The sequence below is a fragment of the Ursus arctos genome, unplaced genomic scaffold (assembly GCF_023065955.2).
Source record: "Ursus arctos isolate Adak ecotype North America unplaced genomic scaffold, UrsArc2.0 scaffold_6, whole genome shotgun sequence".
Taxonomy (NCBI): Eukaryota; Metazoa; Chordata; class Mammalia; order Carnivora; family Ursidae; genus Ursus; species Ursus arctos.
The window spans coordinates 61,911,346-61,929,326 of record NW_026623078.1 but is presented as its reverse complement, the minus strand read 5'-3'; the positions used below and the strand labels follow the sequence as shown (position 1 = coordinate 61,929,326).

Here is a 17,981-nt window from a genome sequence, read left to right as displayed (position 1 = left end):
GCAGGTCAGAAGACATATATCAACCTCTCCATTTTGAGAAAGCACTCCAGTTTCTCAAGAAATTGGGTGTCCTTTGGACTTACCTAAGAACCACTTTCCAGATAGTTATACCATGAGAAAGTGTTTCGATTTCCTCCTTTTTGTGAATTTGTGTAACACTGTTCAAGTCCAATCCTCTAGCACCTAGAGTTTAGGCCGGAACATTCTATTCTGTGAATAGAGCACTCTCCCCCAGATTGTCATTTCAATCTAGACTAGTGTCTCTAATGTCCTTTTGGCTTTTCATTGGTATCGTGCTCATGTCTGATTTTTTTTCACCTTTTGGCACTACACTTTTTTTCTAATAATTTAGCTGCTCATATGGCTCAGCCGTGTGGTATGATTTGATTCAGGTGGACTCAGAAACTATCCAAGTTATTTAGGAAGCATTAATAAATAGCAGAGATGTTTGCTTTATTTTTCTTTAAGAGTTAAGGTATGAAGATTTATGCAGTACAGTAAATAGAAAGCTTCCCATATACCTTCCTAAGCTATCTCTTCCCCCATCCTCCCATTCGAGGTAATGGTCACACATAAAAATCATCATCACGATCATCATCATATTTCTCTCTCATACTTACACACACAGTCCTATAATCACTAAGCCATTCTCTACCTTCCTATTTTCCCTGTCTCAGCCCCAGGCCCTTGCTTACATGTATGTAGTCGCTTTCCTCCACATTTAAACCTTGGACTAACACAAGACCTACTCATTCCTCGGTGCTCTGCCCCCAGGAAGTATTAGTTCATCCCATTCTAATAGTTTGAGTTGAGATTTTATCTCCTTGAAAGGTTGGTAAATACAGTTCTCTACCTCATTATAAGAATTATGCACTAATTTTAAAAAATGAAAAAGGAGAAAGATAAATTTTGACATATCTTTTCAAGCTATTCTCTGGGCTGCATTTCTACTTTAGGAATGCCTGCTTCTATATTTGCCAGTAATAAACCAGCCAACGAATCCCAAAAGAACTTGAAAGAGATACCATTGCCATGAGACTTAGAATAAAACAAGAAAGTTCTCTTTCTAGGTGTCAAGCAGTAAGTGCTAAATCATCTAGAGTTCTCTGTTTTAGAAAGTAAGACAGTTGGACATAAATTAAGTCTCCTATCTTTCTTGCAGTCATAGAAGGAAACTGTTCCTAGGTATGAGGATTTATTATTCATTGGTGAATGTCACTTTTTTAAAGCTACTGAGCTCAATTCATGTAGACTGAAAGATGAGAAGGATTTATTTACAGACCAAAAATGAGAGTTGGGTTACAGTGTATTCAATATTTTGTTATAAAGCCTGTAGTACATACCATTTACTTTTTAAAATCAAATGTTTCTTAATATTTTAAAGTTATAATTATTTAACTGTTTATGGAAAAATAAGTTGGACAGTCTAAAAATTATATACTTACTAAATTTTATTTTATTAAATATACTACTCAGGCTCATTTTAGTCTCTCTTCCTGGTTTCTCCTCATCTTGATGATCTCAGTAGGTTCCAGAGCTAGGTCTTGAATATTTTCCCCTCTCTATTTCCACTCATTCTATGGGTAACTGTCATCCAGTCTCTAACTTAAATAATATCTGTGTGCTGATGTCTCTCAAATTTACATCACCAGGCTAGCTCTTTGCCCTGAAGTCCAGATTCATATATTCAACTTCCTACTCAACATCCCCACATAGATGTTTAATAGGCATCTCAAACTTAACCTGTCCAAAACTGATCTGCTCTCTCTCACTCCAAACCTGCTACTGTCACAGACTTTCACCATCATCATTAATAGCACTCCATTCTTCCAGTAATTCAGACCAAAACTCTTCGAGTAATTTCTGATTCCTTTCTTTCTGTTATAACCATATACAATCCATCAGAAAAAAATGTGTTAGTACTACCTTTGTAATATATTCAGAACTCATCTAGTTCTTACTTCCTCCACTGCTGACATCCTGGTCCCAGCAACTATCATCTCTGGCCCAAATTACTTCAACAGCCTCCTAGCTGGTCTCGCTGTTGCTGCCCTTGTCCCTATTCAGTTCTGTAGAAATGATTTGTTGTTCCATTCACCTTTTCTTCATAGTCATTGCTCCACTGGGACTCAGAAGGGTTCTGATGCATGTACACTACCCACCTCTCTCCTTATTTTTACCTGGGTTTTATCTCGCCTGCTCTCTGCACTGTAGCTAGCAATGCCCTCTTTGATCTAAAGCAATCCCTTCAACAAAAATGGAAATAGAATATTGGCCTTCTGGATTACATGGTCATGTTCTTGAATATAATTAGGATATAATACATTCATTGGACTGCTTTATAGATGAAGAGGATTACATTTAATGAAATACATTGGAAGAGTCAGATGAAGGCTATTGGCTTAAAGCTGTTGATTTAATTAAGACGCCAAGTTAAGGCTAACTGAAAGAAAAGTTCCTCTTCCTTGTGGAGACTCATAATATTTATAGTATTATCATTGTAGCTTCCCTGGCTGACAAGAAAAACTTTAGGAGCAAAATTGATGACAAACAAGGTAGAGAGGAAAAATTTACTGTAGCTTTGGTATTGGAAATGCCCAGCTAAGGAGAAAAAAAGTCTCAATACAACTCTATAAAGTAATAACAATAATAAATTGAAGTCCAGATACCCCCTTCATGGCTAATTGAGTGTGTTCTAACTGATTCATCCCTCTCAATCATACCCTCAGTCACCCCACTTCCAATTTATATAAGCAGCAAAAAGAAGGTAAGGGAAATCAAGATCTAGATCGATCTATCATCTATCTATCTATCTATCTATCTATCTATCCATCTATGTATCTATCATCTACCTACCTGTCTATCTATTGAAGTCAAAGTTGTTCAGTTTTTCATATATCTCCCTATAGGAAGGAGGATACTAGTCTTTTTCTTTTCAAGACAAGTTGAGAGAGAGGGCTTTAGAAGAATCCCTCATAGAGAATGGAGTTGCCTGGGAGGAAGAGGAACAAGAATCCCCAGGTACATATCTGATTATACAGTGTAGTACTTGCTGATCTGTCTTCTGTGCTGATTGAGCAAGAGGAAGAAAATTGGTGAAAATTGACAGATTAAAAAGAAGGAAAGCTGTTTAGTTCAAACAATTTGGCAAGTCAGTAATGTGAATTTCCTGTGCATACAAATGAATACCAAAGAACGTACTTGAGATTGACCACCAAGCGAAGGAAACCCAACAACCTGAGACCGTATGATATACTGCCAGGGATGGGAGTGAGGTGACTGGAAAAGATTGAGCTTCTCCTATATCAGGGAATTATACAGTGAGAAGCCACCCTTCCCCACTGTTGACCTTTCCAAAGGACTCATTTATTCTCATGGAGAACAAACATTTTCCATATCCAACAAATAGAAGGCATCAGGGAAGAGTCAGGGACAATGAGGAATACAGCAATAGCCAGGAAAAGACTGACAGCACAATCTGTCCCATCCCAGCCCTAAGAGACCACAGGCAAAAGGACCTAAAAGGAAGAGAAGGGAGATAAGATGAGGGGGAGAGACTATCCTAAGTGCTGAAGTGAATGGAGGAATGAATCATCAGCAAGTGCTAATCCTCCATCAGCACCCTCCTCCCCATTCTCCAGGCCTCTCTGGCCATTGCACAAGGATGCATCTTGGGTACATGTGTGGAAAGGATAAATAATAATTTTGCTTTGGATTGGACCAAGTTTTTTAATACTGAAAGTTATGAAAACATTAGAGGATCTGCCCAACATTTATTTAAGGAGATCGAGATTTGGCAGTGCATTTTTGAAGGCAGTATTTAGAAGGAAAGAAGGAAGGCAGGAAGGGAGAAAGGAAGAAAAGGAGGAAAAGGAAACGGTAGGGAAGAAGAAAGGAAAGAGAAACCCATTTCTGTTTTTGTTGCATCAATTTCAGAATATACCATAAAATGCTTACTCAAGCATGAACTTCCTTGCCCTCAGCAGAGAACTCCCTGTATAACTATGGCTTATTCTCCTTCCTACTCTCTAATGGGATATCTGAGAAAATTCCTTGAGTGAATAGGATAGGACTGAAGTCCTTGGAGAATTGTCTGAAGGCAAGGCTGGATCCACATACCTGATGAACTTTCCCTTTGAGGATAAGGAGTTTTCTCTTGAACTCAATTAGCCTCAAAGGATAGGAAACCCTTCTCATTCACAGATATTGCATTCTCTTTGGAGGGAGTTCTTCTGAGGGAGCAATTAGAGTAACAATCTGATGCACAGATCAGAATTTATTTGCGGTTCTCATTGAAAGAATGTGTGTACATCTAAAAATAAACCCCACTTTTAATTACATGTTTATGTAGTATTAAATTCCATTCTCCTGAAGGGCTACCATAGGGAAACTGATGTAGTAGCAATCTGCAGGGTTTTGCTCCCACTCTCTGTGGAGCTGAGTCTGGGAGAAGGGATGAAGGGTTATGGAGATGAAAGAAGGTGCAGAGCTGTGATTGTTTTTTTGTAACCCTGGCCCTTTAATTCATGTGTTCCTGGCTTCCTCTTTTTATCCTAGATTCAGACCCAATACATTTCTCATAATTTTCTTTGAAAAATCATCCAGTGTGCTGAGGTTAAAGAGAGTCAGTGATTACTAACCACATCTATATCCATAAAGCAAGTTAAAAAAAGGGTGGGGGATGGGGATGGAACCCTCATTGTTTGAAAATCCCTGAGATGGTATCTGGATTTTATCATGCACAACTCCTCAGAAAGGCTATCTATCAGATGAAATGTTAGAATGCTCACTTTTTAAATTCACTTATAGCCAAACCCCTGAGATCAAACTCAGCTCTTCCCATCCTCAACTCCCCTCTGAGACCTAACTGCCACTTCTCAGATGAAAGAGCATCTCCTGCTGTGGAACACTAGAATTCCTCCGTAGCATTTTTATTCAAGGGAGTTTTATCTGAATACAGTCTGAAGCACTTTTGACTCTTTCATACAGGGTATGTATGGGTATTTCGAGTTTGTCCCTTCCACTTAAAGTAACACAGAAATGAGTCAGCACTCCAACGCAAATTATTTATAACAGACTTTCTCCAGACCTTAGAAAAATAAAAGTAGATAAATGAACTATGTCTACTTTATATTTATCATGTGTGCCCTGTTTTTATTGTTAAAAAGGGGGGGTGGGTGGTTTAGAGACAACAATCTGTATTTCACTAACAGACGCAAATCACTTCTTTATCTCAGGAACCTGAGATACTATCCAAGAGAATCTTGAAGCTACAGACCAGCCATATCTTAGATATTGTCAGTGTGGTCTATGGGCCAACAATAGCAAAATGGGTTGTGAGATCAGGGTGGGATGAGGGTCTTGTTAACAGTGCAGCTTTCTGGGTCCCACCTTACAGCTACTAGAAGTACATTCTGGAAATCTGCATTTTAACAAGTTGCCTGGGTGCTCACTAAGGTTTAAAAGTCTTCAAAAGCAGCAACCAGTGCATAAAACCAAAACGTCCTCTACTTATTCCTCCACAAACTATAAGCTTCCGAAACTTGACTTTCCTTCATACACATTCGTATTTCTCACTTTCTGTCTCTGCTCTCTCTGTCCAGCTCCCCTTATTTTCTATTCATTTTTTTTAATCTAAATTCACTTCTGACAAAATCACCTTCAAGAGCTCTTTCCTAATGTCCCTAGGATGTTACTTGTCTCTTTCTTGTGTTTCCAGACTGCCTACCCAGCTCAAGTATGTACTTGTGCTGCATGTTAGCTATGCCTGTCTTCCTTGTAGAGTGTGTGTCTCTTGAGGGCTGAGAAAATGTCATATGGATTTTTTTTTTAATTAAGCACCTAGCCAAGTATCTTATATATAGCAGAAACTAAACAAATATTTATTGAATTAATGAATACATGAAGAATAAACAAATTAATATTAGAGAAGCGCTTAAAATGGCTTTGTTAGAATCTCAAATTTATATTAAAAATCTTTGGGTTGGATTGTCTATCCCCCTAACCACCCATCTTTGTCTTCACCAAACCTATTTTAAAGAGCATAAGATATGCTTACATAAGTGTCTTTCTTGGGAAATGAATCCAATACATCAATCTTGGAAGTACATCCTAATTTGGAATTTAAAGATTTGAATTTGAATCTCACCTCTGCCACTACCCAGGTCTGTATTTCTCACAAAGTCATGTTATGTGATCTTTTCCTTATCTGCAAAAATGGCATAAGAAAGAAACCAACATTTTTATGCTACAAGAGTATTAAAAAATCAAATTAAGTAATACATATAGAAACATACTCTAAACAGCAACACATTATGACTGTCTTAGTTGGTATGGCAGAAATGTCCAGCTGTTCATCTTTAAGCTGTGTTTCCCCACTGATTATATAGAGTTGTGGATGGGGGAAAAGCCGCTGAAGAACTCACAACCTCCTTTGCAGCTAGGTGTGACCATGTGAGTATGCAGAAGTGATCTCAATGACTTCCAGGCCATGGTTCATAAAAAGCATACACAGAGTGGTCTTCCACACTGTTTCCTTTCCTGCCAGCTAAAATGGAAATGACCTCCAGGGCAACCTAGGAAGTCAGACATTGAAAATGGCCAACACTTCCTCATCCTATGTCATGAGAGTGTAGGAGGGGGAAAGCTATCTTGCTAGTAGATTCACCTCATTGTACTGCCACTTGAGTGTGTCAGAGAAATATTTCACCAGAGTTTTACAGGCAAGAAGGACTTAAGACTTTATTCAAGACTATTGCAATAAAGAAGAGAGACTGAACTCAACTTCACTGAGCAAAGGTTTTTAAGGGCTGAGGGTGAGCTAGTGGAAAAAGTACCGGAGGAAGTTAGGCGAATGGTCTAAAGTCTTGAAGATGCCTGTCTAAAGTTTTGTCAAGTTGAAGGCCATTTTGCTCAAGTGAGAAATAAACTATTTTGTTAAGCTGTTAAAATCTAGGTACTTATTTTACCAGCTACAAATACCTTAACTCACACAGTTAAAGGAGACAACCCAAACAGAAATAGTCCACCCCATCCTTTGCCTAAATATAGTGATATAATGAGTATTGGTCAATACCTACTGAATTTGATTAAATTTAAATATTTTTTCTTCTCTACCCATCAAAGTCTCCCAGCTAGACTAAGAATTATATTTTTATGAGACAGAATAACAGGAGAAAAAAAAAACACAAAGTTTTATCATATGCTCAAGGAGGCTCAATAATGAAATTGAAACCTAAAGAAATGAGCAAGGCAGATAGTTTATAGACTTTTTATGCAAAGAGACAATGAATCTTTGAGGAATTGACAGGACAAAGAAAATCTTGGGAGCTTCAATTGGTAAGAAATTCTAAACAGAATTTGGACCACAGTAGTAAATTAGGAAAAAAAAAAAAAAAGTAACAAGGATTATTTACACAGCCTCCTTGGCTCTACATTTCCCATCTCTGGTGATGGGAACAGGGAACCTCGTGGAACAGGGAAGGTATTTTTCATGTGGGAGATTTATTTCCTGCTTTCAGCGGACAGAGAAGGGTCAGGGTGTCCTTTTTGTACAGATTGTCTCTTAAGTAATGTTTATTTAAAATAATCAGTATGCCAAGTGGTCCATCTTGGGATGGACTGCCTTGGCCCCACATATGCAAATTATTTAAAATTCTCTATACAACAATGTTCTTATCTATAATAATAGTACATATGTGGCTGGACTTTTTTGAGCGTTATATAAAATAATCCAAGGGAGTTTTCACACAGTTCCTGGCACATAAGAAATATTCAATAAATGGTAATTGGTAAAAGTAATACAAATACCACACAGACACATACCTGACACACAATTGTTTGCTGCATGACTGAAATGCAAATGAGTAAATGATGAATGAATGAATGGAACTTTGAAATACCTTTGAAATACTGAAATGCAAATGAGTAAATGATGAATGAATGAATGAATGAATGAATGAACGAAACTTTGAAATACCTTGTCTGGTCTTGATCTCCTTTCTATTTTTTAATATATTCCAGTTTCCCTTGTTCAGGGAAGCTTAGTTACTGTCTTTTACAGAAGTCTGTCTTAAACTGTGTTGCCTTTATACCTGGAGGTACACAATCTTAGTTGTTAAATGTGTTAATAGCTACAAATTTATTTTTAGGCATTTTGGAGAAAATATAAGTAGTACAACAACACTATGATTTCATAGACATTTTTGCTTAGGGCAAGTCTGAAAAAGTCATTGAAGTTAAAATACAAACGAATCTATCTAAAGAAAATTATTAATTTACTATAAGAAGTACATGGATATGACAAAGTTGTAAGGTTTAGGCCACTAACTTATTATTCCTTTTACAGTTAAATTTCTCTTTATAAATTCAAATATTTTCTACTAATATTATTAGTAGTTCTTTGTTCAAAAGCTCATGTTCTCGCTCTTTCCTATATTCTATACTGCTTTCTGCTTTGGGGAGATTTCTACATCTCTTTTCTCTACATTTGATCTCCCCTTATTTTTTTCCCCACGTTTTGCCCCCTCCATACTCTCCTGCTGTTGCTATATCATACTTGTCCCTGTGCACATCTCCCTACCATGTGCCTGCTAGTGGCTGTGACCATGAGGCTTATCCTAACTGACCTCCACTGAGCCTCTGTCTCTTCTCTTAGGTTTCACACCTGGTTGGGGAGTCTGTTCCCATACTTTTGGAATGATAAATTTGGAGAGTTTCAACCCTATATGTGAGAGAAAGAAGCTGCTTCAGAATATGTCATAAGTTAACCAGAAGACTCACCTTTTAGTAGGGTCACCTTCAGGGAAGGCCTTTCAGGGAACAAACAGTAACCATATTTTTATATTCTCCTTTGTTCTAAAGGCCCCTCCTAACTGCCTCCCTCACACTTCAGATGGAGGGACCAGCTAAAATGCTTCTGGGTCCTTTACTTTTTAATCCTTTATGGCCCATTACTCAATTGTTAATTTTATGACTGATTACCTCTTTTAATGATGATTAGACTGAAGTGCACAAATACTTGTCTAAAACAATATGAGTGCATGACATATTAAGGATTTCTGTCAGAAATGTTCCATATTTCTGAGACCTTTTCTCACTAAGATACTTTACTCTCTCTTTTAAAATATGATAATTTAAGTGGCTATTATGCACATAATTTTATTTTTGAAATACATAATAACCCTACAGGAAACCTAATTATGAGTCATTGTAGCAAAGAGGAGTAAATAATCCTCATGAAGGTCTTCTTTGAAAGCTTTTTAGGAAGCAAAATTAAATTTTACTAAAGAAATAAATCTAACTTTATTTGAAAAGGTTTTTTTTGCATGCAAATAACAAATTTTGGCAATTTCACATAAAAATATATTTTATCAAATGGATATTTATAGTAAATGCTTGATTCCTAGGCCAACTTATTAACATTTCCTATTTTGTTTGGGTTATATCAAATTTTTTTAAAAATGAGAATGAGTAAAAATAGTGTCTGGAGCAATAGCTTTTAGAAATTTTGCAAGGTAAAATAGAAACAAGTAAGCAACAAAAATATAAATACATGGGATGAAGTTTAAATGGAGCGATTTGGAGAAAATAAAAATATAACATAGGAAGTCATTGGGAATGGTCTCTAATATGTTGAAAAGCTAATACAGTATACATTTGATCTTCTTCCTTTTTGTTTTTCCTTTCTGAATAACTTTCAGTAATTCAGATACTCTTTGCTCCATTTTTGTTTTCTGTGTGTACTTCCTGAAGGTACAGAGCAGGCTAAGGTACCTGGGCTGCAGAGTCAAGTAGAGAAGAAGTTCAGAGTCTAGGCTGGAGTGTAAACTGGATCCTGTAGGGCCTTATTAGCCAACACAGAAAGAAGCCATTGAAGGGTGTGGTCAGATTTGCAATTAAAAAAAAAATACTCTGGCTATAGATGGAGGATAGTTAGTGTGGATGAAAAGTCCAGCTTGAAGGGTCAGTTAGCAGGGCACCTGGGTGGCTCAGTAGGTTAAGCATCTGCCTTCAGCTCAGGTCATGATCTCAGGTCCTGGGATCAAGTCCCACATCAGGCTCTCTGCTCAGCAGGGAGTCTGCTTCTCCCTCTCCCTTCCTCTCCACCGTTTCTCAAATAAATAAATAAAATCTTTAAAAAAAAAAAAAAGAAAGAAGGCTCAGTTAGGAAGGCTTATTGCAGGGATGAGATGATGATATGATAATTTAAGATGCAGCTATTGAGATAGAGAAACAAGAGTGAGCTTGAGGATGGCCTGGATATGGGAGTAAATGAAAAGGATTATAGAAATATGAAAGATGCTTACATCTAGCTTCCTGGCTTATGCAACTCCATGGATGGTGATTTCATTTAGCAAAACTGGGAAATAAGGGGGGGGGGGCTAGTTTTGAGGTCCTGTTGTATAAAAAATGTCTTGAAAGTACTTTTAAGACTTAGTAAGCCTTGTGAACTTCAGAGAGTTGCTCTACTCTGGACTTGGTTTATTCATCTCCAAAATGAGGTGTTTACACCAGAAGACCTAATCAGTACCTACTGAAATTACAATGTTATCATTATGGTTTCAGTTTTGTGTAAATTTAGAGAAAAGCAGAAAATTATATACTGGAAATGATAAGCTGAGGATTTGAATCTAATGTTAAAGGAAAAGGGATCAAAATAGATATCTGGAAAAGGGAATGGTATAATGAAACTGTAATTTGAAGGATATTATTCCGACAGCTGGACTAAAGCAAGAGAGAAAGTAGCGGATGGGAAGTGAGGGAAGAGGCTGAATCAATGAAGACCCAAACTGTAGTAGGGACTCTAGAATAAAGGAGATTAGAGTTTTAGACAGTGTGTAGACTCAATTAGCAGTATTTGATAACGTAAGTCAGAAAATGAAAGAGAGAGAAACTAAAACTAACAAGTTACGTTGTTATCAAACCTTGAACAGGAAAGTGATGGAGACACAAGAATGCATTTCAGGGATATTAGTAGGGTACTTGAGGATTATCAGTTTATCTGACATGCTGAGGGTATAGCAATGACAATTCACAAAGTAAATTACTTTTTCTAAGGAAAATAATCATTCAGTAATAGGACTAGGTGTAGCTTTACCTTCAAAACATTCTTAAATAATGTTTTAAAAGTACATGCAGAGATTCATTTAAAAGATTATAGTTGGTACTAATAACAATCTCCACAACTTGTTCTAAAACTTCTGTTCTTACACGTTCTCTGATTTCATTCTTTCAGCTCCGTGTGGTGGCCATTTTTCAGCTCCCAGTGGATTGATTCTCTCCCCAGGATGGCCAGGATACTATAAAGACTCTTTGAATTGTGAGTGGGTGATTGAAGCTGAACCAGGACACTCTATCAAAATTACATTTGAAAGGTCTCTACAAATATTTTTCTACCTTAAAAAAAACACAGATGATCTAAAAGAATAGTTGGCATTATCCATTTTATTTATCAAATCAATGTATAATTTTATTGCAATAGTCGATTTCTATGCCTTGAATGCTTCAGAGAGTTCGCCCCTTTTAACCTTTCAGCCTGCTTTCAAGTTAATTTTCTATTTGTTTAGTGCTCTGTCAGTACTGTTGAGATATGCAAGATGGACCTTTTTTGCTTTATATGCATATGTTTTATATACATGTATACACTACTGAGATATGAACATGTGACCTTTAATATAATGAGTTTACTTGTCCTGATTTTAAAGGGCCTGTGTGTTCTGCTGTATTTCGAATGGCAAAAGTGCTATAAACACATTTGCATTTATACTGTAGTACAGCCTAAGACACTTACGCGCATACCTACACCTACAAGTCCTTCCAAAAAATGGCTATGTCAAATTAATGTGTGTGGTGATTGGCCGGTTGAGCATTTTTTTCCCAGGAAAAATAGTATTACTGATCAAATAATCTATGCCATGAAAGATTACAATATTAAATATTAAAAAGTTAAAAGAACGAAGCTTCAGGTCTGTGATTGAATCACTATTCACAAATTGAAATGGAAGTATTTGTATGATTTCTCAATTATATCATTGATTCCATCTTTCAATCCCTTTATTTTAAAGAAGGAAACTTTGTAAGCATTATATCCACATAGAAAACATAAAGATAGCAGAATTATGCTGATGATTGAATTTTACAAATATAACATGATCCTTCCCTAATTCAGGAGGTTCTCCATTGAATTAATCTATCCATACTAGTGTTAAAACTTGAGAAGAAAACAAATTTTATTTGACAGATGTAAAGTATTAAACATTTCGCATGAGGCCATCCTACCTTACTGTGGCCTATACAACTTTACTACAACTGAATTACTTTGCTAGGGCTGCCGTAACAAGATACCACAGACTAAGTGGCTTAACCAACAGAAATCTATTTCCTCACAATTTTGGAGGCTGATGCCTGAGATCAAGGTGTCAACAGGGTTGTTTCTTCTGAGGCCTTTGTCCTTGACTTGTAGTTGGCTGTCTTCTCCCTATGTCTTCACATGGTCTTTCCTCAGTGTGTGTCTGTTTCCGAATTTTCTCTGATAAGAATACCAGTCATGTTGGACCACCCATTTGTTCTCATTTTACCTTGATTTTATCTTTAAAGGACCTTTCTCCAAATATAGGCACATTCTGAGGTACTAGGGCATTAGGACTTCACATATAAATCTTGGCGGATACAGTTCAGCCCATAGCAATGAGTTACACATTTTTAAAAAAGTTTATATTTAGAATATTTGGGCAGAGTTTTTTGTTGAAATCATATCCTTTATTCAGTAATATAGCCTGTGTTGCCATAGCAATTTTAGTGAAAAGCATATGATTTATTCAGAATAAAATCTTCATCAAATAATAGTATTCCATGAATGTGGGACCCAAATTAACCAAACTTACTTTAATTCTATTTGGTTTGGAATATATAATGTAACATAATAATATTGATCATGTCATTGAATAATTTTAAAAATTATATTGATTCCTGTCAATGAGACAGATTTATTACAAATTTTTAATTTGTTAAATTTAAAGCATCACATTTGAAGGATTAGCATATTTTTCTATCATAATTGTTTCATATTTTAAATAAGTACATTATTATAGATATAAATGCATAATTTTAGTATTTCCTGTTTTGGACATAACTTTATTCTATATGAGGTGTTATGATTAAGACAATTGAAAATGTATTATACTCCCATAGTTTGTAACAGCTATCACCCATATATTTCTTACCATGTCATTACCCTTCAATATCTAAATAAAAAGTCTTGAGCCTCATTTTATATGCAGAGGAAAGTCTGGGCCCTCCTTAAATTTTAAGAATTCTGGGGATGCTTTTTTTCACTTCCAGCTTTGAAATCCTGCTCTTAGCTTCATCTCATTTGTGAGCTCTGGAGGCTGCCGCCCTCCCTCAACTCCTTATGCTGCTCCTTATTGGTATCACTTTCCTTCCTTCTCACAAAAACCTTAATACAAGTATAACCAAAGAGGATTATTGCACTGTCTTAAGCTTTTTCTGGTAATCTCCATCTTGGGAATGATCGTGTGTGTCTCTCCAGTACCCTGTCTTATCCCAGACTCTTCCCTGCCTCTGGCTTGTCCACACCCAGGATCTTCAACCCTCCTTCCTCTACTTCTAAATACTCCCTCCAGTATATAGCAGGGTAAACTTCTATTGTTACTTCATTATGCAGAACAACTTAACTATTTGTTTCTCTGAGCTTCTAATTGGGTGATGTTGGGGTGTAGGACTGGGGGTAGATTTTGTTTTTCTTTCCAAACATGCAAATTAAGATTTTTTTCCTAACTCAAAGATCAGTGTTTTCCTAAGAATTCACTTTCTCCACCTCCCAGTTGTCTCCACTACATAAGCATAAAATAGTATCACTAGAAAATTAAGTTTTATTAACTCAAAGTACATTATTTTCTTGAAAAACATCCCCTGGTTTGCTAATGAGAGTCATTAACCATCATTAAATAAATAAATAACATGTCGTATCTCTCCACTCTACGTAGGCTATCTAGAGTTGCCCACTTGAGAAGCAGATTGCAAAGCAGTGCTTATAATTCAGAGCACCACACTTGGCACTTTTGATTTTATACTTTTGTTTGAAGACACATTTTCTCTGTACAAAGTTTTTAACATGTGTGTTCTATCCCTCCTAATAGGCAGTTAGATAGGCCTCTTTGCTGCTTGCCTATCTTGGGTAGATACCTTCAGAATTCTCTAAAGTGAATTAATGTACATTCTATAGGCTATATTCTAAGTTAAACCATCCCAGACTTACCTTCCTGGTAAAAAAACATCTCAACAATTTTTATAAACTGTAATGCCAGTTAAGGAGACAAAAACCAAATTTAATTTTGATAAATATAGTTACTTAGCACTTTTTACACTGCCACTTTCTTGTTCTCTTATCTGCTTACTGTGACACAAATCCTTTAAGTTAGGCTGTAAGCAAGAGCCATACTGAAAAGTGATTTTCATGCTAGGGTTTGTGCACAGCAACAATAAACAGTTCTGTAGGTCAGCCAGAACAGGCCTGGGGGGAGAAATGATTCCCAGAGTCCTAAGATTTTGTCTTCTTCCTGTGAGCACCACTGAGCAGGACTTGTCAACTGTGCCTCTTTTCTTAATCCCTAAGTCACCCTCTGAAGCAAATTATAAACCTCATAGCTCCTTCACCATCTTGATACTAATGTATGTATGTAATATACGCACTTATATCTACAATTATAATATATATATATATACATATATATGTATATATATGTATATATATATGACTATCCCTTGTTAATTAGCTCAAATACTGGAAGAATCAAGAGTTAGAAATGCTTTAAGAATTTATTGATGTTATTTTCACTATTTTAGAATAGAGAGGGCATAGCTCTATTGAATTTTGCTTTATATAACTAAAATAAAGTGTTAATTCTTAAAAAAAAAAGTTCTACACTGAAATGTTTGTTTGAGGATTAAGTCCTCTACCTTTCCCTCCTACATACACACACACAACACACACACACACAGGCCCGTAAGATTCTTGAGTTGGAGTTATTTGAAAAGAAAATTACTTAAAAACCCTCCTCCATTTCTTCTTTTCTAAAGATCCTTTAAGGGTATGAGATTTGCTTTAGGGCTGTCCATATCCCATGTGCTTTGTCAGAGAATTGGTTCCTTTAAAATAATCCACATCTTAAACAGCCATCACATGATTAGGAGTAGCTCAGTCTCAAAGCAGTGAGCAAGGGACTTCATCAAGTTAAAAAATAAATGGAGGTTTATCCATTAGGCTAGAAGCATAAAATAGTCACCTTAAAATTAGAAATATGTACATCTATCACTTCTTTGTTTACTGACCTTATAATATCTTGGTGCTTCATTTCCCTCGTAAGATTGTTTTGAGAAACAAGATATCCTCTCTGAAGTAGCAAACGAGAATGATGTCTTGAAAAATTCAATTCCCTTCTGATTTCCAACCAAGCTATTGTTAAGAACACTGGTTGCCAGCTCTTTTATAGTTTCTGTCATTCCGAGAATACTTTTTATAGAATTTGCTTCCAAATAAGGAATTGTATTTATTTCTGAATTATGTCACTTGCTTTCTTGTACCCAGGAGTAATTTAATTTGATTAAAATGAAATTTTAAATAAATACTATAATTAAGATGATGGCATAGCTATTTTCCTATATTCTTAAATGTTGCAATTGACTAGATTTAATCTACAGGGGAGGAAAAAAAACAAAACAAAACTAGAAAACATCACAAATATATTAGCCACTAGTTGGCTTCTTGAAATTGTCTCAAATGCCTTAAGTCAATGAAATCTTAAGAAATCAAATTTCCTATCAAACACAAAGCAAAATAATAATGCCAAGGAACATATGTGGTTTTTAAACTTTATCTCTTAACATAGCTGAACAGTTTACAAGTCTTATTTTCAGATCCACAGAGGAATTTTGCTTTGTTTCTTTCAACAGTTTCTAAATTTTCTCAATATTTGGCAGCTTCTAAATGAACTCATTTACTATTAATCATCCTAAGCCCGTCTTTCTATCCCTTTTCCTGTCCTTCATTCCTAGACCATAGCTATCAGTATCACTCTCCCAGACAGCAGCTTTTTTTTTTTTTACTTTTAAATTAATGACGATTAGTTCAGTTTGGTCAGAATGGCTTTGGATTACATTAAAAATGTTTTTAAAAGACAAAAACTGAGTAAGATTAGGTTCAATTTCATTTTTAATATCATCTAGTGGTTCCACAACATTTGTTTATGATAAAAAATAAATTTAATGTCATAAACAAATGAACACTAGATTGAGGCAGTTTATGAGAAATGTATACAACTGTCTTGAAACACAAGATGAAAGAAATTCAAATTATTGTGTAACCCTAATTCATTTCCCTTGTTATTGTAATGTATTTTTATAGTTCCTTAGGGCAAATCTGTGATGATTTTCTTTCTAAGGATTCACTCTTACTGAACAGTGTTCTCTATATCACCATTTAATGTTGCTATTCTATTAAGAATTGTCTCTTTATGTTTCAATTCAAAGTAATCTCTGACTCTTCTGTGCATTTTAATTTGGTTATTATCAGCTGACTAGTATCGAAGTGAAGCTCGAATTTTAATACTACAATACACTGACTACAAAACAACCAAATAATGGATTCACAATATACAATTGTCTGAAGATTTACTTAAAGGACCTAGTGTATTCCTATGCATTTCCTATTCTAAATTGCATCATTGGAAAAGTTATTTTTAGACCAATGCAGTATATTCCATATTGCAAAATAAAAACCAAGATAAGCTTATGAAATTCATTCATTTTACTGAGTATATTGCTTAACGGGGTGTAAAAGTGGTACAGATTGAAAAATACTTCAGTTGCACTTCCTAAATAGCATTTAAAATGCTATTTTATTAATAATATTTTGTGCACGTTAAAAGTGGCTCTGTGTTGATTGCATTTATAAAAATTGCGTATTTTAAGAGAATTGAAAACATTAGCAATAACTACCACCAAAAATCTAAAAATAAAACCAGCCTGCATAGCATAGCATAGTATACTGACTGGGATAGAGAGACTTGGGTTTGAGCTATGCAAGTTCTGCAGGCCTCTGTTTTCTTACCTGTAAAATGAGTATAATTATAGGAGCTAACTTACAGTGTTAGTATGAGGTTTGGATAAATGAATATAGATAAAATATTTAGCAGAGCAAGCACTTAGTGAACATCAACTACATCATCATTATTATCATTACCTACTTACAATTCGGACCATTGTTTTGAAATAAAAACTGTATAAAGTTTTTAATGGCCAAAATAGATTTGTCAAAAAAAAAAAAAAAAAGGACCACAACATAAAGCAAATGTCAGATTTGAAATATATATACAAGTAAGATGAGAATCTGATTAACAATTGAAGATAAATATGAATCACATAGTTTTCCATAAAATGAGGAAGGTAAAAGAAAGGTGACTCCCAAAAAATGCTTGGTTAATGAAAAGGCCATTTGTTTACTGAGGATGTTCTATAATATTAGAAAGAAATCTTACTTATGAACAACAAATAAATACACACCTCTTTGATGATAATTCTCCATAAGAATAAGAGCTTACAACTTGTATTTGTGCGTGAAGAGATCTTAAATAGTATGATATTAGGTAAGCTAAAGAAAACTTATAATATAAAAATAGTAAAAAATTTAGTCATTTAAATAGCAATGTAAATTATTATTTTCCTTATAGTGTTATTCTCATAAATATATTTTCACATGTGTCTCTTAATCCTAGATTTCAGACTGAACTAAATTATGACGTTCTGGAAGTGCATGATGGACCAAATCTTCTGTCACCCTTACTTGGATCCTACAATGGTACACAAGTGCCCCAGTTTCTATTCAGTAGCAGTAATTTTATATACCTTCTATTTACAACAGACAACAGCCGTTCTAATAATGGTTTCAAGATTCATTATGAAAG

General features: G+C 35.3%; 1 protein-coding gene and 1 long non-coding RNA gene across 4 annotated transcripts in view; one reads left to right on the top strand and one right to left on the bottom strand.

Annotated features, from left to right (window-relative positions):
- The window catches only part of LOC130542946 (uncharacterized), a 44,559-nt gene extending 29,103 nt beyond the window's left edge, over positions 1 to 15,456 (bottom strand). The window contains exon 1 of the long non-coding RNA XR_008957874.1: positions 15,352 to 15,456. This is a non-coding gene — a long non-coding RNA (uncharacterized LOC130542946). The remainder of the gene's footprint in view (positions 1 to 15,351) is intronic.
- CSMD3 (CUB and Sushi multiple domains 3) overlaps positions 1 to 17,981 on the top strand; it is a 1,143,082-nt gene that overhangs the window by 750,505 nt on the left and 374,596 nt on the right. For all 3 annotated transcript variants that reach the window (XM_026495547.4, XM_026495546.4, XM_026495545.4), the window contains 2 exons: positions 11,237 to 11,375; positions 17,793 to 17,980. In XM_026495547.4, the coding sequence (XP_026351332.2) occupies positions 11,237 to 11,375; positions 17,793 to 17,980 (327 nt within the window). The remainder of the gene's footprint in view (positions 1 to 11,236; positions 11,376 to 17,792; position 17,981) is intronic.